This window comes from Hirundo rustica, chromosome Z (genome assembly GCF_015227805.2).
Source record: "Hirundo rustica isolate bHirRus1 chromosome Z, bHirRus1.pri.v3, whole genome shotgun sequence".
NCBI lineage: Eukaryota > Metazoa > Chordata > Aves > Passeriformes > Hirundinidae > Hirundo > Hirundo rustica.
The window spans coordinates 38,773,456-38,800,706 of NC_053488.1; the positions used below are offsets into that span (position 1 = coordinate 38,773,456).

General features: G+C 38.9%; 1 protein-coding gene across 3 annotated transcripts in view; it reads left to right on the forward strand.

The window, feature by feature from the left end:
- Positions 1 to 27,251, forward strand: part of NTRK2 (neurotrophic receptor tyrosine kinase 2) — a 200,087-nt gene that overhangs the window by 98,038 nt on the left and 74,798 nt on the right. For all 3 annotated transcript variants that reach the window (XM_040089246.1, XM_040089252.2, XM_058423985.1), the window contains one exon: positions 16,258 to 16,446. In XM_040089246.1, the coding sequence (XP_039945180.1) occupies positions 16,258 to 16,446 (189 nt within the window). The remainder of the gene's footprint in view (positions 1 to 16,257; positions 16,447 to 27,251) is intronic.

Genomic DNA, 27,251 nt, shown 5'->3' on the forward strand with positions numbered 1-27,251 from the left:
TAATCTGAGATACTACCTGTATGTTGTAATGTAACTATCTGGCTTGGTGAAGTCTGTCTTCTAGGTACCAAGTAGCCCATTGATAGATACCACTGTCTCTGATAGCATTTGTGAAGGCTTCTGCACAGAACTGTGTTATTACTAGTTTTTTAAGTGTCTAAATTTTAAATACATTAAATGTTATTAAAATACAACCCAAATCATCAACTCCGCATTTGTTTGCTTATGAGTATGAATCAAAGCCAGGTAAGTTGACCGTGATTTGCCTGAGCACTTCCTTTCTCCAGGCATTTGAGGTAAAGTTTTTGAAGCAGAACATGCTAAGACCAGCCTTCTACTTTCTGTGTGGTAGAACAAAATCTTTTCCCATACGGCCGCGTTGTTTTTCCCTTGGGAGTTGGCATAGTCTGTTTCCAGGTAAAGAATCACGCTTTATCAGACTTCATCAAAGTCTCAAAAAAAAGCTTGAAGAGTCACATACCTTTTCAAGAGGAAGGCAAAGATTTATCATCATGCTTTTTCCTTTTAATGAAGATGCCAAATTTCCATTGCTCACTGCAACTTCACATTTTGATGTAATCCAAATGTATATATAACCCTGTTGCTGTTGAATTCAACTACCCTGGTACCCAGGTGAGGTTGTTACCTGTCATTAGGAGGTGGTGGTATGGCCTCCCGAACCAGTTGTTCCCAACTGCAAGGCTCCAGCATTTTTCACTCCTGGGTTCTGGTCTGAACGTGGGGAGAGCAGCTGTAACCACTAGTGATAGATAGATGGTCCACATGGTAGTACTTTGATTAGTGATTGCCAGGGGACAGCTACTCATGCCATGAAAGGGCAACCTTTTGCAGAAGAAGAAGAGAGGTTGAAGACTGATGGCAGAGAGACTGAGTTACTCTTTGATTGTCTCAAAGAGGGGAGTGGAATATATGCATGTTTCCACATGTTTGCACATTTTTTCCCATGTGGAAACATGCAGGTTTTGCTTCAAGTGCCATTAATCAGGCATCTCTGCTATGGGATTTATTTGTTTAATACAGAGTATAAATGTAAGTTTAACTCTGCATTCATGAGTTTTTCCACCTACACATTACAGGACATAAAGGGTCTGTGCCAATGTTTGTCTGGATACTGGAGCCCTAGCTCTGACCCTGGAGAGACCACAACAGTGTATTCCATTATAAAACAAATCAGGGGTGTTTATTTGTCTGAGATTTTTGTAATCACTGCAATTACGGACGAAAGAAGTAGTTCATATGTGTGTGGTCCTACCTGATGTCACATTCTTGCTCTTACTCATGTTATCTGTTTTAGGATTCTAGGGACGCCTGCTAGAGTACCTCATTAAATTGTCTATTAGTAATGTGCAACTGCTTTCTTTAGCATCCATGAAACATTTTGTCATTGCTGCTTACACATCACAATTGCAAGTACAGAGCTTATGCAGGCTGGTTCTCCTATGTCTTTCCTTGCATGTCATTTCTGTTTATACCATGTAGCTTTAAAATATTGTCAGATCTGTCTGTCCAGCAGTGAATGTATCTGCATGGGATGCTAAACCACAAGCTACACAAATTCAGTAAGGACTGAGAAAAGTATGAGTCAGATCCTTTAACCAATTCACATCAGCTAAAAGACAAACAGTCTTTTGTAAGTACTACTACTTCCTACTATTTAAGAATGGGAAATTTTAAAGCTCAAAATTCATTGTCTGTTAACATTTGAAGGAGTAGACATCCATTTTAGGTCCTGCCAAACATTTAACATAAAAAGGAAATATCAGCCAATTGAAGCAGTGCAGTTTTAATTCCAAAACTGTAAGGTGTTTGTGATGTTGAATCCAGAATAGCCAGATTTCACGTAAGATCTATATTTGTTTGTAGGGTTTTTTTTGTGTTTGTGTGGGGTTTTTTTGGCTTTTTTTTTTTGTTTGTTTGTTTTTTTTGTTTTTTTACAAAATTATCTTTTAGGAGATTATGTAGGTGTAAAATAGTGCTATATATTGCAGTTTTAGTCACATGTTACTAACATGGTAGATTGAGTAACTATTTTTTTGCTACTAGTATTGAATTAATTTATGTGTGTTACATACTTGGAAACTTGCCTTAGAACCCAGATCAGTGAGTTTAATTCAACAGGGCTGTCTTACTTTAAACTCAGAACTCCAGTGTCTCTGTGCTGGTAAATGCATCTCTACTGATTTCTATTTTGCAAAGGATGGTGGTCCCTAGACACACATTTTTTTCATTAAGAATTTTAAGAAATATCCTTAAGTGTGAATATTAGGTATTTTTTCAGCAATAAATGCTTGACAATCTGAAACTAAATTGATGCCAGATGGCATTGCTAGTGAAACAAAGGGTCAGAAACTTGTTGTGATCATGCTCTTAAAAATAGGATTTAATTAAAAAAAACCCCCTATAATGACATGTTTTTTTCCTCATAAAAATTCAAATGAGTGAGTAGCTCAGGACTTTCTTTTTCCTTCATTTGTGCAGACTGGTTAGATAACTTAGCTGTTTAAGGTTTTCATACTTGGTTCCTTGGGTGCTGCTGCCACATCATGAAAACATGGAAAAATGGATTGGTAAATTAAGAAAAGTTGTAACTCTTTTAACAAACCAGATTCTAATGCCTCTGGAAACTACTGTCAAACAAAAGCATCCCAAATGCTCCAGCTGACAAACCACATACTTTTAAAAAAATGGTTTTTGTATCCATTTAGATTAATATGACCCAGTGGAGGCCAATAAAACCTGAGAACCCAAAGAAACTGCAGCATCCCCTCCCTTCAGAGCCAGGTACCCACCTAGAGGACAGTGGTCCACCTGCCCCTGGCAGGAGCTCAGTGAAGCTGTTATGTGTTGACTGCTTCCTGCTGTCTACCTTTGAAGTTGTTCTATCTCTGTGGCGCAGGGTCTGTATTAAAGCCTCCCAAAGCAGCATATGGCCAGGTATTCTCCAGGTGCTGGAATGGCATGGATATTGCGGATGTCTTCAGTATCTTCTTGTAATGATGAGCTTGCTGCACTCCATCCAGCTAATGCTGTTTGCTAGGGATTCAGGCTTGCTGCTTAGCTATTTCCTGCCTGTTATTGGAGCTTACAGAGGAGAAGGGAAGGGATATACTGCAGGAGGAATTCACTTCTGGCTTCCAGCCCACCATTAAGCACTCTCCAGCAAGATGGCTTGTCTACCTCGCATTTTTCCCTTCTCTGCAAGCACACGTGACTGCATGACTGAAAGGTGAAAGACCAATATCTTGCTAATTTTAATAGTCCCAGAAGCATCATAATGAAAATCTAGCTCTGTAACTTTTACATGTGTGGCAGCATGCAGCAAATCACACTGTCTTTAATCCTCTCCCTGGCAAAACTCCCACTGACTTCAGTGCAAGTTTTGTCTGAGCATGACCAGTTGGAGTTTCAGTTTTTGGTCCTTCATTAATTTTTCATCTAGAAACAGAAATGGATATTATAGATTTTCAGTTAAACATGAAGAAGACATAAAACTGACATTCTCTATAATATAGTAATACAAATATGGGCAATTACCTTTTTGGCATTGTCTTGTGGGAATAATATAGTTGAATTACTTTAACCCATTCCTAATGTAATTCATGTGCGGCCATATATATTACAGATGCTACCTTTCAGTGACATAACTAAGTGCCACAACTAAGTGCCATAGCAGGAAAAGACTGCATTTGCCAAAAAGGTTGTCATCATTCTTAATAAGAAGACAGCAGTCCTAATTCCACTGTCATTCATAGAAATTTTAAACCATTGTCAATATAATAACTTACTCCTGATTGATATTAAGAGGAAGAGAATTAGACTCTTGGTATTGCTATTCGACTCCTTTTCAAAGGATTTCATGCTTTGTATTTGGTTTGACTCTTTCACCCTATCTCTGATTTCTTTACATTTGTGGGGAACTAGTTAGTTGGAGTTTAGCACACTATATTTGATTTTTAAAAGGAAAAAAAAAAAAAGGAAAACCTCATCTGGCAAAGAGAAGTAAGGTGTAGAAAAATCTTTGTGAGAAAATGAATTCTTTCTAAAGACTGAAAATTAAGAACTTGGAGTTTACTGAAATTATGGTATAAATGTGGTGATAGATGGATGGATGGATGGATGGATGGATGGATGGATGGATAGATAGATAGATAGATAGATAGATAGATAGATAGATAGATAGATAGATAGATAGATAGATAGATATAGATCTCTGGTGACTCCAGAGAATGAAATACCAGTTATATTCTTGCACTGAAGTCCAGTTCTTCATTACCTAGTTCTGCTGTTCTTGAATTGATTGTGGATTTTTTTCACACACGTCTGCCTTTTGCCCTTTGAGACCTTTTTGTGTGTGACTGTTAGAGATGCCATTTTTTACCTAGTCCAGTGCATTAGAGGACTGTGGCTGCACATGGTTTGTGCTTTTGGTTTTGTTGGTTTTGTTGGTTCGTTTTTGTTGGTTTGGTTTTGTTTTTTTCTTACTGATCTCTAAAGGCAAGAAGATTTTTTTTTTCATATCAGTTCGGAGATACATTAGTTAGGAAAGTTTAAAAGGTCATCTACTTCAATTGGTGCCAATATTCTACATGTGTTCATTAGATTTCTTGTGGAATTACAAAATCATTTTCTTCTGCTTTATAGTATTTGCTTTTGATGATGGTCAGGAATAAGGCTGTGCTTCTGCAGTTCCTTTTTGAGAGTATTTTATTTTCATGCAAATCTATTCTGATAAAGCTGTTGCTAAGAAACAACCATGACTGAATTTTTTGATAAAAGAGGAAACTAGACTGAAAATAAATGAATGTCATCCTAAAATACTTGAATTTGACAAGTACTAATGCTGTTTAATCCTAACATAAAAATGACAACATCACAGGATGCCATGTTGTTGGAAAAAGTGAAGATAGATGCGGCAGGTGGTCAGTTAAGTGTGCTAGGTGAAACTCTTTACAAAGGAGGGAGTGAGTAAATAAGCAGAAGAGACCAATCAGAAAAATGCTATATATAAAATACTCAGAAGAAGTAGAAGAAGCAGAATTAATTTATAAAAAAATATTATGTGAAGCATCCTGGATGAAGAGAAACTGTGTTGTTCAGAGCCCTGAAGAATGGAAGTAGAGATGCTACCAGTATTTTAGAAAAACCCCATTGTCATGTCCTGATCAATTTATTGCAATAACAATTAATGCATCCATTTCCAAATCTGCTATAGCAAAATTGCCCGAGTTTGTAATGTGGGCACTTTTGGGATGGCTGATTGATCTATATGATGTGTTACAAATAGGTTTGAGTATGCAGCTTTTTCCTGCTTTCCATAGCAGCAATTTCAAGGAAAGCTGGCAGGAGAGAGGTGACAGGACGAATCTCCAGCAGATGAGGTGTCATGTGGCAGGGAGGAGGAGGTGTCTGTAAATGGCAGTAGAGGTTTATCATATAGAGGCAAGACAGCCAGTTTGTGCAGCTAATCCTATAGCTTGTGAGAGATGCTGCTGGAACAGAAATTTAACGTTTCCTTTCTATATATGAGTGTCATTTGCTCCACTGTAGTAATTTTTAGATCTGCATTTGAAAAGAATTTTGAGTATGTAAAGCTTCACTGCCTTAAGAATTATGTTTTGGGAAAGAAGGGTGTGGTTGGAAGACAGTTCTGCGTGTTCGATCTGAGGATGTTTTGGCCGGGATAATCTTCCAGACAGCCTGTTACGCTTCCTACCATCTCAAAAGGTGAACTGGTCCTTAAACAGTGTCCGGAAGATCTAATCGAGCATAATCCAGAAATGTATAACAATGGAAAATGACTGCTTTTCTTATCCTCATGATTTCTTAGAGGTGCACAGAAGAAGTGCTGGAGTGGGTCTGCTAGTAAGACTGTTCTCAATACCTCACCTGGATATCACAAGTATTTTTCATGACACATGACTTCTGAGCACCAAAAAACTTCACAGAAGAAGGTTCTTACCAGTCTCTTGATGGCCATCAAGGTTTTCTGAGCACGGCCTCTGATGTGTTTAAAGGCCTGAGTTATGTATGTTGCTGAGTGCTTTGGGGACAGGTTTCTGTGTAGGGAAATGGCTGCTGTTGCACAGACACAAAAGGAATCAGTTTCACTGTTGCTAAGTAATCTAATATAAATTGGAATAAAATGTCAGGTGTTAATGTTCAGGAAAGAAAGGTAGCTCTGCTTTGCTTTGTGCTCACTGAGGGCTAGTTTGGGATAGCTTGTCTTCTGTGCCAAAGTCCTCTCTGCCTTTCTAGCAGCCCTCTTCCAAAGGCCAGCTGCTACCTTTTCAATGCATGCAAAATTGGGGCTATCAGCACCCATAGCCTGTTCACCTAAGGTGAAAGCAAACTTCTTGACAAGGAATAGATGGGAGAGTGTTAGTTCACCACCTTCCTGTGCCCTTTTCTTCACGTGTGGGTAGGCCTTCATATTTCATTTTCAAAACCTGTTTTCCAGGATGTAAAGTGTTTGGAGATGAAAAGGAGTCAGTCCACATCAGTGCAAGTTCAAAGCAGCTCTAGTTGGGCTGTAAGATCATCTCAGTGACACCTAAGATCATCTCAGTGAACAGCAAAACCAGATTTTGGCAGATGTTGTTTACAATTTGAGTGTGATGTTTGGGTTTATTTAGTTTTGTTTCTTTGCAGCTTGTCAGGTTTAAGGTTAGCTAATCAGGTTGTAAATCAAAAATTATTTGGAAGCTGTTACACTGGAATGCTTGTTGAGAACAAATTCAGAGGTATAGTATCAATGCAGTGCTGATTTCATAACCTGTGCAAATATTGGGGTCCTGTGATAGTCTTGAGCTGACAGAAAGTAAGAAATTATACAAGACTTTGTGTTACCATGTCATATAATTAACACTTCCACTAATGAAAGCTTTTCAGAAGCAGTAAAGGGAAATAGCTTACTGAAATAAATTTTATGTATATCATGCCATTAAACGATGTGTGTGCTCGTAGAATAACCTGCTGTGTAGTACAGAGCTGGTGTTGTTCTCACCCAACTAAACCTATCTTTATTTTGCAGGCTGGAAAAGTGACATGCTAAAGTACAGAAGTATATGTATTTCATTGAACTGTGATGTATTTGTTGAGCTCTAGGCTTTCCTCGGTTCTGAATAGACATAAAACAATATTTGAAGGCCTGTTTCCTATAAGATGGTGGTCTACCTTTTTTTCACTATGGAAAGTTAGGGATGAAAGAACACCTGGGAGATTCTTCCCCATCTTAAATCTGTATCAACTATACCTGTATCTTTTCAAAGAGACATTTTTCGTCATGTGGTTTCAAGAACTCCAGAAGTGGAGATTTCTGAGTCTTTTATGAGCAATTGCAGTGCTCATGGAAGAAAGACCGATTCCAAAGTTCCTGAGGACCTACTCCTGGGGATCTATTTAAAAATTTTTTACCTTAGCCTTTCTTAGTGCACTTTTGTCATGGAACATTTTGTTCCTATTTGCCAAAGGCGTGCAATAAAAATTGTAACCATGCATTGGAAGGCTATCCATGTGTACCTCCTCAAACCTTGGTTAAGGATAAGAGAAATCCCGATTCTTCAGTTTTTCATCAGGTCTCTGAGTATTTCTATGTTTTTCCGTATTGTATTTTCATTTGATATGCTTGAATGGAAGAGGCCTGTAGATGGTATCTCTCTGCTTCAAGGAAATAATCATTGAGACTGAAAAAAAAATAGATAGCGTCATTAGTAATGCTTTTTTTTTGTTTCCTTTAAAAAAAACCCCACACAATCAAATACAAGTTCATGATCAGGGAGCTTTTCTCCACAATCTAGCATATCTGTCTAATTATCTGACTATGCGGAACTCAACCGGATTAGGAAAATTATTCAACTAATCCAAATAGATTTGTTGTTCTCTCAGGTAAAGACTGACAGCCAAAGCAGCTTGGAGAAAATTTTATTGCTCTGTACACTTGGTATTTATCTTCTAGACAACAGAGAACCTCATTCCCAATCTTAGGAGTGGGAATCCTAACACTTAGATTATTTATGAGAATTCTGTAAGGAAGGAGTTTTTAATTAAATAGTGCTTAAATGAAATGAAAGGCAACAATGATTTCATTTCAGGTGATTTTTTTTTTTTCTGGATGCCAACAAGTGCATTCCAGTTGACCTTTTTTTATTATTGTAGTGATTTTTCACAGTAATATTTTCTAAGGACTATAATTTTTACCCATGTTTCCAACATATCCAAACCTGCCAGTGACTATAATGAGTAATGCTGATGATCTATATTAAAAAATGATAAATCATTTTTTCTTACATTCTTTCACAGTTTCTGCTGCCTTGTTTCTTTAATTCTCCGGCTCATGTATTAATATTGATTAATATGCCACATCCCAGCTAGATTTTTTCCTTAGGTCTGTGTTTCATTTGACTACCAATAATGAGAGGCCAGAAATTCCTCATTTTTCATAACAGGGCATACCATCTGAGCTGCAGATACTGCAAATGTGTCCAGAGTGGCAGCAGTACAGCTGTACAGCCACCATTCATCCTATATCTGAGGCGGGCTATGAGTCCCAAAGGGCTCCGTGGTTTAACAGCCAGGGCTGCCTGTTCTTCCCAGGTTCTGGTCATGACTTTGACAGTGATCCCATCTTCAGTGCTGGGTGATTGTCCTGGGGTGACAATTCAGTGCCCAAGTGCTCTTCCTGTTGCCTCCAAATCAAAAATAATAGTAGCACATACCTCATAGTGGATGATCTACATGGATTTATTGGTTATAGTGCATAAGAATTGACAATGCATGTCAGATTGCAGTTGTTAGATCTGTTACACAAATGCCATCCATTCTGGCTGAAAGGGAAAAAGAAATCAGTAACCTTTGTGATGCAGGTTGAGGTTTTGCTGATGGCATCCCTGGGGAGAGCTGTCCCTGGAGTGAAGCCAGGGCAGAGGGGTTAGGCACCTTTCATCCTGTCCAGACAATACAAGCAAATTCAGTATGTATTAGACACCTCATTATTTTTCCTACAGGGCCTCGCAGTGTGGGTGAACTGTCTTGCCCATCTGCCACAGACCAAGACACTGGTGTCTTTATCCTTGCAGCCTGTAGGTTGATGACTTTCAGGAGTCACTTGCATTATGGAGGGGACCACTAGGCTATCCTAGGGAGTCCTCCTTTGCAGAAACAATTCCTCTAGGCTTATGTGTGAGAGGATGCAGGAATACATGGATACAGGGGCGTATAGAGGAGGCCGTGAGGAGAAAGACAGCTGAAAGGAACTGACTGGGATTCTTTCACAGTCACGCATCAGATTAAAACCCAAGCAAACAAATATGCAGCTGTGGCTCTTAGATTCAAATCCAGAACAAAAAGCTTGATGAAATATTGAGTGGCTAAAATCTGTGCATAGTCATGTCAATGAAAATTACCCAGATTTTGTGTTTGTTCCTCTGTAGAGGAGCTAGGTATTTGAAATAAGTTTTTCTGCAAGATGAACATGTATTTTACAGAAAAGTCATCTTGACATCTAGCAACACGGAACATTTGGTACTGCAAAACTAAGTAACATATCTGTTATTTCATTAGACTCAAAGGCATGCGTTACTTAAATTATTCCATGTGATAACAATGTAGATAATTTGCTCTGTATGAAAGTGATATGGTGAGAACCAAACAATTTAGGCTTCTTGTGAAGCCACAACAAATGAGAAAAAGCCAAACATTGATTTTTCACATTTAAACAAAGGCTAAATACATTTTATCCGTGATCACCCAAACAAAGCAATTCACCACTGAATTGGTCTAGTTTTATCATGATTTTTAAACTGATTTCACCACTTCGTTTTGCAATAGTTGTAAGTGAACAGATTTCTAGAGGTTGCTTCTAGGCTTTCCACTCTTCTTTGAGAGACTTTCAAGAAGCCTATTTATTTTTGTTACTCAGAGAATGTTAGAAGTGCATGCTGGTGGGTAACAGAGGTATCTGTGTGCTGGATTTGAGGATGTTCTCCACCTCTCTGTTTGGATTCTTCTGACTTCCTGGGAGCCTCATCTTGGATGAGAACTGAACTTCTCGGGCAGTGTCAAAAGGTTTTTCTCATCTCATATGTCAAGAAGCAACAGAGTACAAGCTTAAACAAGCACTGGTGGGTGTAAATCAGTTAAACAGATTGATGATGCCTGTCAGAAATTGTTTATCCTCTAAACACTAAAGCCTGGCAAGTTTCAGTTTTCTGAGTCACAGACTTATGTGTAACAATGTGAGTTTTGGCTCAGTGTATTGTTCTGGGGTAGAAGGACATGCACTCTTTAATCTGTTAAGAGCAACATGCTTTAGCAGGGTGGACTCAGGTACAAGGCTTTTTAAAGTGATCTTGTGGGTTTGGGGGTTTTTTTGTTTTGTTTTGTGTTTTTTGTTGTGTTGGTGGTGTTTTTGGTTGGTGGGGGGGTTTTTTTGTTTTTTTTGTTTGTTTGGTTGGTTGGTTGGGTTTTTTTACGACAAACAAAGGAGGATTAACCCCCTAATACTCGTTTTGCAACTGCATGTGACAATGACTGTAGAGATGACTACACAATGGCTAAAACTAATGGCTGTTGTCTGAGTAGCTGGCAGGGATGGGCATGTGAGACAGGAAAGGTCGATTGGAAGGTGGGTAGAGGCAAGATGTGCTATTGCTCCATACGGCTGAGCTGCTGACAAAACATGGGAGTGCCTTGCCTTGAGCTTTCCCTAATTATAAGCATTGGCAGCTGCAAAACAAAGACCACAGTTTTAATAAGTCCACTCTAGATTTGCAGAACAATCTGACTTGACTTTGAACAGCTCCACCAAACAAAGCAAGACTAAATTTGTTTGTCTTTGGAAACATACTCAGTCTTCTTTTGGTTGGTTGGGTTGGGTTTGGGTTTTTTCTTGAGTTCTATTTACCCTTTTAATTCAATTCCCTATTCAACATACTCCATTTTAAGAAACCAATAGTATAAAATATTTTTTCTGTAATTGCATTGCTTTCTATTGTGCTGGCTTTCTTATCCAGTCTAATGGAATTGCACAAACATGATTTAGTACCATGGTTTCTGAATTTGGGAATACGAAGAAATATTTGGAGTAAATTTAGCACCTTAGTCAGAAAAAAAGTGTGCCAGGCTGTGATTGATTACATGCCTTCCAGAGGGAATAAAAGATAAGATGGAAATTTTTCTAGTAAAGCTGAAAATGTGTCTCTTCTGGTTAAGAAATTTGGCTCTTGCTTTGATAACAGGAAAAATTGAATACCTGCTCTTGCTGAAGAGTCATGTTTTCATTTCAATCATGCTGAAAATATAAAAATCTGCAGCAAACATGGGAATCTCACAGGACAAGAAATCTTGTGTAATTGCTTTTCAGAACAATGTATTTAACTAGTGAAAAAATATACCCCTCCCAAAAGGAAAAAGCAAGAAGATTCAGTATGGCCTTGGAATTTAGCAGAGGTCCTTACTGATGTGACATACATACATTGTTGTACTTTTAACTTGATAGTGTGCTGTTACCATGTTTAACAGACTGGTCCCTGTTCCCAGGGGAACTAAGAGCCAGTACTAGTGCGAGGTCCATTGAGAAGCCATCCTAGGAATCAACATAATTTAATTATGTTGTAGGGAGCAATGTTTATTAAGGGATCACAGCACAAACTTGTCTCTATAAATGCTGCTTTTTACATTAGCTGCTTCCAAACAGTTGAGGAATGAGCAGATGGTTAGATGGGCAGGGATACCTTTCACAAGACCAGGTTGCTCCATCCAGCCTGGCCTTGAAAATTTCCAGGGATGGGGCATTCACAGCTTCTCTGGGCAACCTGTCCCAGTGCCTCACCACCCTCACAGTAAAGGATTTCTTCCTAATATCTAATTTAATCCTACTGTCTTTTGGTTTGATATTGCCCCTTGTCCTGTCACTGCATGCTCTTGTAAACAGTTTCACTCTGTCTTTCTTATAGAATCCCTTCAGGTACTGGAAGGGTGCAATGAAGTCATCCTGAAGCCTTCTGTTTTGCAGGCTGCACAATCCCAATTTTCTTAGCTTTTCCTGTTGTGAAAGGCTGTATATAATAAATAATAATAATAATAATAATAATAATAATAATAATAATAATAATAATAATAATAATAATAATGAATCTCTTTCACCTGTTCAAAAAAAATCAGCACGTCTTGAAAATGATAGAATTACATTTTATTTCTTAACATAGAGGGCACTCAATTTTTTTGGCACCACCAAGTTAAAGTACAGTGCAGACATACTCTGTTCAAGAGATAGCACTGTTCTCCTTGGGATGTGCGGTAAGTGAAGTTTGCTGTTTCTGCCTGTCCCCATATTATGTGTTGAGGATAATTCCCCGCCCAGCTGTTGGAGACATTTTGTTTTTATTATAGCTCATCAGTTTCAAATAGAATTGGTTTTCTTACATATCACAACTTTCTTAGAGAGCTTCTGGGGGTTTTTTATACAAAAAAGGTATTTTTCTTGAGCCTAGGTGATGCGAAATGGACAAGTCTTCAGCTTAATATCAAACAGAAGAGAAATTCATCTCCGTGGTGGATAGCCCACACCTTCCCCAAAGCAGGCTATAGATTCCTGTCTGGCCCCAACTTGTCTTCTTAAGAAAAATTTTCAAAAAAATAAATCAAAGGAAGATTCTTGGCAGCACACTGGAAGGTGGGGAAGGTCTCTGGAATCTTCCTAAAAGCTTAAGCCAATTGTGAATCTACTCTTGACAATAGCTAATGACTACTGATAACCCATGATTTTTGCTCCAACGTATTACGCTTTGTCTAAAATGTTCAGATTTCAGGTGTAAAACAAAGAACAGATTTTTTGAAAACCACAGGCATTAGTAGGTGACTGAGTGTAATTACCATACTTTTTCTACCTTTGACAAGTAATTCAGTGACCACATTTCATGTGGATGAAACCATGCTCCAAGGTGCTCAAGAAATTACCCTTCATTTTAAGTAGGCCATTCAGAAAAGGGCTGCTCTCATTTCTTGTCAGCACAGGTGATACTCTGATCTTGCATCCTGGAAATGGTTTTACATTAGTAGGATATTATAGCCAGCTGCAGGGCTGGCTGGTTGGTAGCTGTAATGTGGCTTAGTCCACTCAATTAAATATAACTTTCTGATGAGTAGATAGTCTAGCAAATAAACAAGTGGGGAAATGGTCTATATAAAATTTTGCTCACATTGATAAAAAGGTCAGGAAAGGGGAAATTTGAAGGGATGTAAGCTCAGCTGCCTCTGATACACAAAAAATTCCATCCAATGCATTCTAATTGTCTTAATTAGAGAAGAAATAGACAGGAAATAGGATTTTTGAATGCAAAAACCACTATTCACTAAAACCATTGCATGAGCAGTTTACTTGCTAATAAGAGTGATATAGCAACAAGGTTCCTGGGGTTGAATTTTTCTTATAAAACTGTTTTGTACTGCCGGGAATTGGCCTGAAAGTCACTTTATTTTCCAGGTTTTCCTCACCTATGTCAGAGAGCTGCATTTACTTGGAACCTGCTTCATACCACACAGAAGACTAGCTTTTACCACTTAGCCTAATTGAGTAGATTTACAGAAGAGTTGTCTGCTTTTCACCTGCAGCACTTTGCAGTTTATACTGGTGGAAAATAGTACTTCACCATACAAAATTGCATCTTGAAGTACTGCAGAAATTACTCAATGAATAGACTGAATTCCTAGTCATAGTCCCACTTTAATGTCTAGAAATGTGTAATGGTCACTTTTCCTCGCCATCACTGAATGTTTGGTGGAAACAACAAGCACAAAAGAGCCTCCTCCTGTGCAGCAGAGAACAGCAGGACTGAAAAGGACTTAAAGACATGCATCTACTAAGTAGCAGAGCTGAGAGAATTTCCCTGTTTGCTGTGAGGGAAGGGATTTGATCCTCACACTAAAGTATATTAGTGTAAAAAAAGTATTGTTTTCTCAAGAAAGTATTAAGCAGCAAGTTGAGATTCAGAAAGTTTACAGATGTAAGGGTGGTATCTACAAAAAATTGAATGCAGTTTTAATTGGGTTGCACTCTTAATGTTTGTGCAAACACAGCTCTCATCCATCTGAAAAATGTGTTGTGACTTAACATAAACATTGACTGTGCCATCTGAGTGGCCCATTCCCACAATTCGTTAGGCTCTGCCCTTCATTACAGAAATCTTCACCAAAAATTCTTAATCCTGGCATCTTTCCCAGTAGAGTCAATCACGTGAGGATCTGGATGATCAGAAATAACAGAACCAACCTTAGTTTTTCAAGTATTTCACTTGATAAATTGCAGAGATCTAGGCTTTACTTACATTTGTCATCAGTGACTTACCAGTGAAGTTACATGTGTTTGAAAAATTACTTCTAGTGTTTCAGACTGGGGGGAAATACTTTTTCAAACTGTGAATTTTCATCATGTGCCATTAAGCCAGCTGGGGAGAAAGAAAAGCAGGACAGGGGTGTGAATATGCTTTTGTCTCAAAATACATGGTTGAATAGCCACATGCCACAATATTTAAGTTTTATTGCTATGAGCCATGCTGTGTAATGATGAAGTGATTTTGTTAATGTTACAGTGAGCCACAGAAGAGTAGGAGTTTCTTCAAACCTACCCTTTCTTTGCTGTGGTTGGGGCTAGCCTTTTTGTCATCTGGTTCTTCAGCTGTGTGCCCACTGCAGTGGATCTTGCTTGTCTTCTCCCCTGTCCTCAGTGATGTGCATACAGAACGTGCTGGTGGTCCCCATTCTCACTCTCTCCTCTGCATTCCCTATCTCTCCTGCAGACACAGATGCCATCTACGCTGCGGTGGCGTAGTGGAGTCTTGCCTCTGCAGTGTTCCTTCTGTCCAGTCTAAAACTCAGTCTGAGAGTCCAACATGTTGCCATTGAGTGACTTGGAGTAAACGCAGCTTTTTATTGTCCTCAAGGTCTTCTCTTCTGCCCCCTTATTTGGGAGGCCATTTGCTCAAGCTGTTGCTGCTGCCCAAAGGCTAAATGCAGTTGGCTAAAGATGCAATTTCAGAACAGGTACTTCCAGAAAGGTGTTTTTTTTCATCTGTTTCTAGCATCATTTTTTGATTGTTTTAATTAAAAGATGTGGATGTCATCCCAAAAACCTTAGTTAGTGTGGATGAAGAATGAAGTGAAATATGATAATGTCATTTCTACTATCTCTTCCTTCAGTCAGGAGATTAGGCAAAATATCTTTGTTGCTAAATGGTGCTTCTGGTTTTCTATGAATACCAAATGTAAACTGGAAGAAGTAAGGTGGAATTTAGGTGGCAGAGTTAGATATCAAAAGTTCAAATGTCATCTATGCTGATATGCTATTAGTTCAAAGGCTCAGTTCACAGAAGTGGGACACTGTGCTAAGCAGGATTTTTTTTTAATCCATTTACAAGGTTTTATCTCTGTGGTACTTTCATTAAAAATACAAAGCATGGAATGAAAACAAATCAAAAGCAGTCACTGAATTACTGTTCACAATAGACCTTTTTCTGGAAGGTGACTAGATTCAGATATGGCCTGGGGAACTTGTAGAATGTGCCCCTGGACAGGATGAGCCTCTCTGCAGTGACTCCTCTACTGTTCTCAGCATCTTCTCTGTACCTCTGTAAATATGCAGATTACGCCCTGGATTTTGGCCCTGAACCGTGTTTCTTTCAGAAATTACCAAGTTCCCACATCAGGATGACCCCATTTGCTCTGTGTCTTTTTTCTTGTTATGATGCCAGGTAGGGCAGGCATTCCCTGGATTTGTGCTGTTACTGCTGTGTGCTTCAAGTAGGGCATAAGGTAAAAAAGTTAAAGTGTGTATTCCATAGCTTACTTCTGAGAATGACAAAATTACTTCAACAAGTTCTGAGATCTTGCACAGTGACAGGCTGTGCTGGACCCTGACATTTACTCTAGGTGATGTACCAGTACAAAAATTTGTTTTGATTCCACTTCCTAATGGGAAAAAACAAAACAAGACAAAACAAAACAAAAAACAACAACAACAACAAAAAAAAAAAAACAAACCACAACACTGTTCTCCATTTATGCCCAGAGATAGAAAATTTTTGAGGTGAGGTCAGCAAGACACAAAGAGAGCTGTTGACTATAGGAATGGAGGACAACTGTTCAAAAAAAAAAAAAAAAAAAAAAAAAAAAAAAAAAAAATTTTAATATGAGGGAAGAATACCATACACCGGGTTACAAGAAAATCTTTGTTTCTAACTCTAGGGCCTTCTTCAGTCATCAGCAATGACGACGATTCAGCCAGTCCCCTCCACCACATCTCAAATGGCAGTAATACCCCATCTTCTTCTGAGGGGGGTCCTGATGCAGTCATCATTGGGATGACGAAGATTCCTGTCATTGAAAATCCACAGTATTTTGGAATTACCAACAGTCAACTCAAGCCAGATACCTGTAAGTACAAACAACTGTATGTGTTTCAATCATTCATTTTACCTGTGCAGGTGTTGTGGCTCCTTAACAGAACTAGCATAACAAAATACTCTAAATTCCTGGGGGTGGAATCGTGGGGTTAAAATGTGTGCTGTTTACTAAAGGTACATGGATGAACCGCTTTACATCTGTCTAAGCCAAATTCACCCCTTGTGACAAGGCAATGGAGTGAGCAATATTATACTCAAAGCCCGATCCATATTTCATCAAAGTCCCTGGTAGCCTTTCCATTGATTTCAGTGGTCTTTGGCCAGTCCTGTGCACTGAATGTATTCTTGGCAGAAAACAAATCTTGGATCAGAAGAAAAAGTCTGTATTGTTACATATGCACAATTTTTAAATTGATTATATCAACATCACCAGATCATATAATCAGATCTTATTAATGTAGCATAACATTAAAATCTGAGTATTTGTAAAGTTGTAAAAATGATAAGGGTTAAAACTTCAATTCTTGCAGTTTCCTTCTCCACAGACAGAAATTGTTTTGAATGTTAAAAATAGAGCAGAAGAGCAGAAGGTTGCATGATGGATAATGCATGTCACATACAAATTCATTCATGTTCAGTTAGTAGCAAGTGGAATGTGAAAAAATATGAAGAGCTAAACATATTTACCTATGACGAGTTAAAAAAGAGTATCACTTCAGATGCTACTTTTCACTTTGCACTATTTACTATTTCTCATCAGGACACTAAGTTCTCTAAGTGTTTCAGAGAAGGGTGTTCTGAAGTGTCACTGGAAGTCTCAATTGTTTCTCTGGGAAGTCACTCTGGAGATTCCCAGTATAATTAGTGGGCACTGGGCTTGCAGCTCAGGGACGCTACGTCCTGTCTGTATCCTATCCTGAAAGATATCACTTTTTAGCACAAACTGTACTATAGGGGCTTACTGTCAAAGTTGGAAGCCTTTGCCTTCAACTTTTCGAAGCTTAAATGCTGTAACAGTAATCCTTTTCTACCTGTGCATGACAGCATGCATGCATGACGCGAATGCGTAACTTCTAACACTGCAAACAAAGACTGATGCTGAACTACCCACGTACTTTGTGAATATTAATGCTTATTTAGATCCAGCTTGTTACACTAAGCACGTTCCAGGATGGTCCTGCAGCAAAAGATCTTTTTCTGTCTTTTCATTTTACATCCCTTATGTTCACTGTTTACTATAGCCTTTTTGTATGGCACTGTTTCGTGGCTATAAATGTTGTGTTATTTCTTCTACCAGCAGATAATAACAGTCTGAATATTCTGACCCAGCATATGCAGTGGGATCACGAGGAAATCTCTGAATTTGTGGTACTTGATCAGCATAAGAAAAATATTATACAGATGCATTCTGATTAGAACATTAATTCTTGTGAAAAATAGAAGCTGCTGAAGAATCATAAATAGGCAACATCCCCAGTAGTGTTCCCTTATTGTTATATAAAAGTCAGTTCTTTTAAAAATGAGGCTACTGTACCTCTGTTCCCAGCTGCACTAGACAACTTCTTAATTCTTTAAATAAACATCAGTAACTGCAGAGATTTTAATTTCAGCATTAATGTTGAAACAACATGCATGCTGTTCTGGGGAAAAACACAAACTGCACTAAAATACGGAATTCTCTAACATTTAGTGAACTGCACATTAAGTACAGACATATTAAATCATGGCTGACTCGTGTTAAGTAGGTCCTGCTCCTAAAAATATGTAGGTCTGTATTTGGTTTTGCTGCAATGAAACCCACATGGTGTCAGGGATATTAATCACAGTATATGAAGTTCAGTTGGTGTATAAATGCTTGCAGGATATGTTTCAGGAGTTTGCTGTGGTGCTCTGGGGAGTTTTGAAGGCCTGATGCTCTGCCTTCTGCCACATTACCACTGTGACCCCAGTCTTTTTGTTTTGGAGCAGGGGTGGTAGTGTTTGTTGTGCTTTAGCAGGGAGAATTTGGTAAACTGTGGCAGTGTATAAACCAAGGCAGATTTCTTCAACCACACTGAGCACCTCTCCAATTAAAAAGTGTAATTGAAATTGTCTTGGACAAAAATGGGCTTCCCAGATATAATTTCACGTATGCTTTCTTTCCTTCTTTCTCAGTTGTTTATTATTACAGAGTTGTGCTTGTCCTTTCTTAACCTGTCAACCTCCTCCTGATGTATATATCTGGAGGTATACATACAAATAAACCTTTAACCTAAGTAGTTTTTGTACCTTGTTCCTCTGTAGAATAATGCCAGCTCCAGATGTCATCTGGTTTCTCATCTCCAGCAAGATAGTTAACAATTATGTTGATTTCCTATCTGATCTAAGTTCCATTGTTCACCAGCATTAAACCCAACAATCACTGACAGTCATGCTGGAAAAGGTATTTCTATATTTAGCATGTGTTGGTCTATGGAAGGAGGTGAGACATCAGGCTAGGTGAAACTGTACACAGATTGTATTGCAGTTTTCATGGAAATGAAGGAATACTTTTGCTGTTAGTAGCAAGTGAAGTTTCTTTTTTATTACCTAGTTAGGCCGTATTTTGACTTATCTACATGTCTTGTTTTGAAAGACAGGTATCTGCTAGGGAGAGGCGAGGCCTCTCTAGGAACGGGGAATTCCAATCCCTTCCCTCCAAGTTATTATAATTTAGAAGATTAAAGAGACTTTCCAGTCAGAGCTATGGGGAAAGGAATAACAGTCCTTTACTAGTAAATATAACAGGACAAACAAACAACAACTACAGCAATAACAGTAATAATTAAACAGAACCAAGAACCTCAGGCAGTCTGATCTCTTGGGACCCCGAGAGCACCAAGCTGAAATGGTGGGACACTCCGGGGCTGATGGCTGGAAACAGTGGGGTGTCCCGGCAGGCAGGGGGTGTCCCGGCAGGCAAAGTGAGCAGTGCTGGAGAAGCCGCAATGGCTGGACCGGGGCTGACCCAGCTCCAGCAGTGCGGGCGAAGAGCTCCGAATTCCTGGGCGCTCCAGCAGATGATAGAATTCCCAGGACCGGACCCTCCATTAACAGTGGACTCCATGCAGCCAGCAGTCGCCGGACCATCCTCTCCGATGCCAAGAGCAGGAAGAAGGCACCCTCAGTTCCCAGAGCTCTGAGCCTTTCCTTCCCCCAAACTTAAGTGATCTTCCCCTACCCTCGACATTTCTTTTGTGTGGGTCAAGTACCCTTTAAGCATCAGTATTTAGTCTCTTAGCAACTTATGGGGGGAAAAGTTCTATAGGGAAAGAAAAAAACCCAAAACTAGACCTAACCCCCAACACTGCAGAAAACCATTTCTGAATACAGTGTATCAAGCTTCATTGCAAAGAATTAGAGTGCACGTGTTTAAAAGAAAATCAAAAAGTTGATTACTGTCAGTGTAATTTGAAATTCCATCACTGTATCTTGTAATTTGGTCCTTTCACTACTGAATAACAAAATCCAAAGTGATGACTTCTAAAAAGTCTCAGGCTAAAAGTTACAGCACTTTCCTCCTCTTAAGATACAGTCTTCAGGGTGGGAAAAACAAACTTGTGAAGACCGAGGATACATCAGCTTCAGTGGTCAGGTTCCAATCATCACGCAGAAGGACTGCATTTCTGTAATTTCAGCACAACACTTGTCTCTGCCTTTAATTGAAGTAACAGTGAAAGATTACATCTTCCAGTTGGGATTGGCTGATATTTACCTTAATGCTTAACAACCAGTATTTTTGATCAGCTCATTCAACATATGTCTGTCTGACATCCCAGAGCTCCTGGCTTTTGCTTTCCATGCCATGCTCTGTTGGTTGGTTGCTGCTGGCTGGTGGATTCATCTGCCACTCCAATATCTTGAATATTTTCACCTTGAAATTATACAGTCTGAAGTGCACAGACATGTTTCAGACACCTACCAGACTTCTTGGTTCCTTTGTATTTGAAAGCAAAAGGTATGTCTCATTTGTTAGTTCTTGTCAGTGAAAATTATGATTTTAGATGGGTGTGAGAGAGCCAGAAGCTTGGACCTGCTGCAGTGCTCTTTGTAGTTAAGGCATTACAAACCGGGTGCTGTGGTAGTGTCTACAGGCAAACCTCTTGCCTGAGAATTACCAACAAAGTTCAGTTGTTGCTGTTGAAAATTGAGGCATAACTCTGTAGGGAAGTAAAATCACCAGGTCCATAAACCTTGCATGAATGGCAAATCTTGGAAGATTTTTGTCCCCTGAAATCAGCTGCACAATGTGGTATCTTGGGGCATAGATCCTACCCTTTACTGGATGGTTAGCTTCACTAATCTTATGAGAAGTTACAGACCCTTAGATACTTGAGATTTCATTAATATTATGGTATTTCAAAAATTAGTCCTCTGCACCTCTGCACAGAAATTGTTGTTGCTGAAGTTATCAGCTAAGCCTACCAGACCTATTGAAAGAGGATGGAAGAAACAAATCCATTTTCTCAAGGAACAACTATGGACTTCCTTCATCACTTGAGTTGCAGCCCAACACTTGGAATGTATCAGTCCATGACTGCTAGAGTTCCATGATTAATGCTGGAAATGCAATCTGTAAATAACACGGCTGTGTTGGTGGAAATGTGAGAAGCCAGACTTGAGGAGAGGTCACAAAATATCAGTGGAAGTGCCCAGGCTGAGATTCTTAGGGCAGAACTTGGATAAGAAATTTCTTGCAGGTGGTTTTGGGATTTTGAGAATCAAATGGTTCTCTGAGCCATACGCCATTAACTCCCACCCCACAAAGTCACCATGGTTATTTGGGTGCTACTGAAAGGAAGGTTAGAGCTTTTCCCTTTAATGAAGAGTTTGCAAGCTCATGGTTTCAGGCCTCCTGTAGTGGAGAAAGAGCTGCACTGACATCAGTTTGCACTTCCCAGCTAATCTGTACTTGCAACTCACTCAATTTTGTCAATTTCATCGATTTCAGTGTTGGAAAAGAGCGTACTGTTCTGGGCAGGCTTATTGATTCGTCAGTGGATGGCTAAGTGGCAAATGTTTTCAGTGACTGGGCTTATAAATAGCCATTGCATTTCAGATGATGTGGTGGGGATTTTGACTTTCATCTGGGAAATTTGGGTATGTTCTTGAGATAGTCTTAATATTTCATCTATATTTCTGCATTTTCAGATTCTGTTCTTTTAAGTGTAGGAGTCTGAACATGCAGTTTAGATAATAGATATTTTACTTACAGTTGGCTTCCATTAGGGAAAGTCTGAAGCTGATTACAAATTGGCTGAAATAATGTTTCTAAATTAATTTTTACTTATTTTGCTGATCTGAAAAAAATTAATTTAGCCCATAGTTCCAGTTCCAGAGTAAATTGCTAATTGCGTGAGTAGTGCTAATTTTAAAGGCAGAAATTTTGAGAGCATCCCTCTTTTATCCCCTTCTGAACACTGAACTTTTCAATTTATGCTTAGGGATTTTCATTTGCATTTTTGGGATTTTTACATCATTTAGTTAAGGGTGACCTCAATCTTTTTCTTATTTCCCTTGCTCTTTAGCTATATATTACTTTTTTGCATATGTATAGCCAGATTTTGTGTGCTCCCATTAGTCAGGAAAGTTGCAGCAGTGCTCTCCTTCAGTCCACCACCTTCTTTAATGACTTTTGAGGGAGAAAAGAATTAGGACAGTTATTCTTATCATTTTATCATGACTGCCATAGTACAGGACTTTTGTCTTTAAAGCCATAGGTCTTTTGTTTATTATATGCTTTTTTTGTTTTATTCAATACATTATTTTCTAATTCAGTCTTGATTATTTGGGAGCATTTGAACAGGGCAGAAGCGCATGAGTGTGCAGAGCTGGCCCTTCTCTGTCACTGTGGGGAGACTGCCCTGTCACGGCCACCAGAGAGAACAGAGGGGAGCAGCCAGACACTAGGGCCCGCTGAGTTGCAGTTCCTCTACCAGGCTGTTTGCAGATGGGTGTGGCTAGTTGCAGTTCAACACCTGGCTGTTTTTTACAGCTCTGACCACTCACACCTTACAAGGCAGACTATCTTCTCCCGGTTTTGGAGCATGTTGACAACCTTCTTCCCAGCCTTGGGTCAATATTAGTGAGTCATTCAATTTGAAAAAAAGAAGCAGTTGTCTATATTCCCAGGGTAGGTGCAACAAAAGGAGGAGCTGTGATCACCTAGTCTGTATTTCTCAGGCATCCTTGTCCCAGGAGTCCCAAAGCAGAGCCTGGCCCCAGCATGTGTTTCTTTACTGGGTGCATAAGCTCTCACTGCCAGGCGGGGACTTGGCACTCTGGTGAACTGAAAGCTGCTGGCAAAAATAAAATTCACCAGAGGACTCTCTGTGCTGTAGGGATCTGACAGGCCTCTGACCCAGAGCAGCATATGTATCTCTTTCTGTGTGCTGCTCATCCTGTACAGATAGTATCTTTTGGAAAGTAGCAATGCGCAAAATGCAGACTGCCTGCAGTGTGTAGTTTCCTTTTGACTTTATTCCAGACTGTGTCTATCACCCTACACTTTCCTGCATTCCTGAGGAATAGGGGTGATTTTTGCCTAACATTGTAAGGTAAAAAAATTTAATTGAGTTGCTCCCTGTGCACAGAAGGATTGCCCAAGACAAACACTGTGAGCATTCCCATCTCTTTTGAAAGACTTTTATATTTGAGTGACTACAAAAAAAAGGGCTGCTACAGTGTTTTCTTAGCCAGCTAAGCCCTGAGGCTGGGGATTTTCCATCAACTCCCAAAGCTCGCAGAGCTGAAAATTTATAAGCAGCTCATTTTCCTATAAAAGACACTATGACCTCAGCAGCCAGAATGCAGAGGAGCAAAACTGATGAATCTTAGTGAAATCCATACTGGGAAGAAAAACTTCTCTGTCCAAGCTGAACTTGTCATTCCTGGCATTCAATGTTAGTTGTGATTGAGGTTTAACAAGGCACTCACTTTGGACTCTTCAGATGCTGAAAACTAAAAAACAATTTATATACTGAAAGCCAGACATGGATGAGGTTGAGATTACAAGGAGGGGTGTAAAAATTATATTTACTTCCTGTCCTGATCCTACTATTCATTTTACTTTGGAGGTACTTTATTGTCTGAATAAGGATATAAAGATATATGAAGTTATATTTTATTATTTTGACTAAATACTTTTGTAGTTTGACTGCATATCTTAATCCCTGATTGCAGTCACCATGTAAAATGTGTGTGTTTACAGTTGTTCATCAAGTCACAGGTATGTCAGAAATGACAGCTCTGTATATCAGTGGTGTATTTCCATTAGTTTCATTTGAGGGTGGGGGTTTTTTTGTGTGGTTTTTTTTTTTTTTTTTTTTTTGACTTGGGCAGAGATATTTCTCCCAGACCATAGCGTTCTGAGTATCAAATATTTTTACCAAGAATGTGGTCACTTACTTCCTTTCCCCAGCTAATAAAATGTAATACAGAATAAATGCTTTTTAGGGAAATTAGATGCTTTTACTCCTGCTGCTCATTCTGAGACTTAATAAACCTGCATCTTTCTGTTTTCCAGTCAGATGGAAGAAATTCTCCCAAAGGCAGAAAGCTTCAACTTGAAAAGTGCAGGATTTTGCCTCATTAAAATTTCAGGATTTGAAAGAAAAGCTTATAAATTTCCTCGTTTAGTGTTGAGGCAAACCCACAGAATCACTTTTTTCCCAGGGTATAACTTTTGCTGCAGTCTTGATCTGTCCTCAAAGTCCATTTACATCTAATCAAAAAAGGAAGATATCCTGCTCTCTGCAAAATATTTGCATTTTATCACACAGAATGTTGTTCTGTGACCCAGATTATTCAGTAAAATATTTCCACTGTAGTCCAAATGCTGGAAGTACAACTGAAAGAAAAACCAGATTTGAATCTGGTCTATTCTGTGGATAGCACAGGTATCTTACCACCTGAAAATAACAGCACAGGAAACTTTCTTCTGGGTAAATAGCAGGTGTTACAAGGACATCTGAGCAAAGAAGATGTAAAGTATGCATTTCAAGTACATGAGTCAAGACAGTATGAAATGTGCCCTCTCAAGGAAGTTTACAGTGTCAAAATTAAGGTGAAGCCTTAATTCAAGGCTTTAAATTGCTTAAGTTTGTCAGGTAAACTTCAGATAAGAACACTGTTCCTCTTCAGCAGAGCACTGAAGTTCACTGTCTACATCCAGCCCAACTATGGGCTTCACTCAAAGAGCACACTTTATGAAAGATAGGTGAAATTAAACAGATTCAAACATTCTCTGCAATTAGGTTATTAGTCAGGGTGAAAAAACCCAGTGTGGTGTTTTTACTGTAGCATAGTGTCCATGGCATTGCTACATTCAGTTTGTCATGTGATAATACATCTGTATCAGAAATACATATAGTGTTTTGTCACCAGAACACCTATCTAAATCTGTAACATGCAGATGAAAAATAGTAATTTATATTCTCATGATTAGGTTATGCTTATTAGACTCTGCAAACTAAGTTCTTTGGATGTTGAATTTCTATACAGAAAGCTGCATGGGTTAAACTGAATGGCAAGAAAAAAGGTAATCCATTCTGAAAACATCCCTATCATGAGCCTAAGCATTGGAATAGAACTTGGCCTTGGATTTATTTCTTTGTGTTAGTGAAAGTTCTGGTTAAATGAGAAATACACATCCCAGAGAAATAAGAATAAAATGAGAAATTTTAAATGTGAGACATGCTAAAGTATGAGAAAGTTAGAAATAAATAACTTTGTAGCCAAAGTTATTTCCTGAACCCTGCTTCTAATTTTCTTAAATTCATCACCAAGCAAGTTGCATCGTTATTCAGAAATATGTTTGTGTAAAAATGCAGTTAGCCCTGAGCATAAATTCAACTGAAGATGAATTTTGGGAGGAAATTATCAGGAATACAGATGCCCACAGTAATCACTGGTTAAGACAGAGTAGTATTTATTGCAGTTACAGCTGTGTGTAACATCTTTACTGCTCTCAGCAGCTGCTGTCTCTGAGCAATTAAGGCTGTCAGTGCTTTGAGACTGACATTTGAGAGATGTTTAGCAGTTTGTGTCCTTTAGGTTGGTTTTGCAACAGATTTGGCACAGGTAGGGAGGCTCTGGATGGCCTGTTATGCCTGGAGCCATCGGAACTCTGAATATATGCACGCCCCTCATGTTTCTCTGTGTGATTGGGGGTGCATTGACTTGCATGGCAGCTCGCACCCAGCAGGATTTCACCTGCTCAGTGTCGTCCCTTCCTTTCCTACATCATTTGTACTCTGGCTACTAAATTTCCTCACTGCATGCCGCTGGAAATGAATATGAGGGCTGGGATGCAGAAGGCTTGAGCTTTCAGCTGCTCTTGGCAGGTAATGCCCAAAGCTTTTTTGCTCTGCAGCCTATGCAGCTTGATTATCATCTGTTGTGAAGATCATTTCCTAGCAAAAATGCCACTGAGGTTCATAAGGTTTAAGCATGTTAGCTTTGGTTTTGACATGTTTTTGCTGGGGAGCTCCTCAGTATCTCAGACTTATCTGCATCTGTTTTACAAGCATAAGGTAGATCAGCACAAACTGAATCTAACTGACATTTTAAATTTCATCAGAGATAAAAGTAACACAGTTGGTAATATCATTAAGTACTCTGTAATGTTCTTCAAATATTTTTGTCAGCATTAGCTTGTTAATAAGCTTCTAAATAGGCTTCTCACATGCTACAGGATCAGTTGGGGAAAAAATACAAAATTGGGGTTTTTTTCAGTGGAAGATGTTTAATTAATATGCCCATTTTAATTAGGTATATATTCTATATAGTAAAACACCTGAGTTCAACATTTTTGAGTCATATAAAAACTAGGATTATGTGAGTAGACAATTCCAGGAACGTATTTCTATCATTAATCAACAGGTGAAATGTATTTTATGATCATTTTTTTAGAGCTCTCCCTTTCTCACTTGCCCTTAAGCTAGTTTTCTTTCGTCTGTTGGACAGAAGTGAGAACACCTTTCATCACCCTCTGCTTTCTAAGGATGCTGAAGGGACCTTTGCTTAGTAGGACAATATCTGAGGGACACAAGGAGAGACAGGCAGTCCTTGAGCTCAGCAGTACTTGGCAGCGAGGGTTGTAGTGGCTTTCTCAGCCTGTGATTGAGCAGAACATTCCACAGAGGGTGGGCTATTGATCTTCATAGGTCAGAATGTGGACTGAACTGTGAGGCACACAGATCTTGTATGAGGTAACACTGGTTTGGTCTTATCTCTAGTCCATCCATGCCCGTAATAATTGAAGACTATTATTTGCAGATTGAGAGGGACTTACTGTGGTTGAAGTACAAAGCTCCTGAAGGGGAAGATGCGTGTCAAATAAGCTAAGTCAAAATGCTTCAACGAGGTCTGAAATTCTTAAAAGTCCTCTAGATGAAAAGTTGTGCTGTACTTGCGACTAGCAACTTCCTTGTTAGCTTTGGAGGCCAATTGAACAATTAAATAGAAAACATATTGCATGGAGGCGTTGTTTGCATTTATAAAAAATATGTGGTGTGTGCATATCAATTATTTCCTGTTTCTTTATATTGTGGCATATCTCTCTATATCTAACACTATATATAATAATACTCTAATACTCTCTCTAGGGGTTTGGTTTTTTTTAATTTCTGCAGCTAAGGGAATTCAAATTCCATTCTCAGATGCCAGCTAGTCTGCTAAAACAGCATTCAGGTGCTAAATAAAACTAAGCAACTAGTTTTCTAAGGAACCCTAAACAGTTTAAAAGTGTAAAGTCTGGTAAATAGAATTCAGAGGCTTCGTCAACTTAGTACTTTGGAAAATTCCAGTAAATTATTG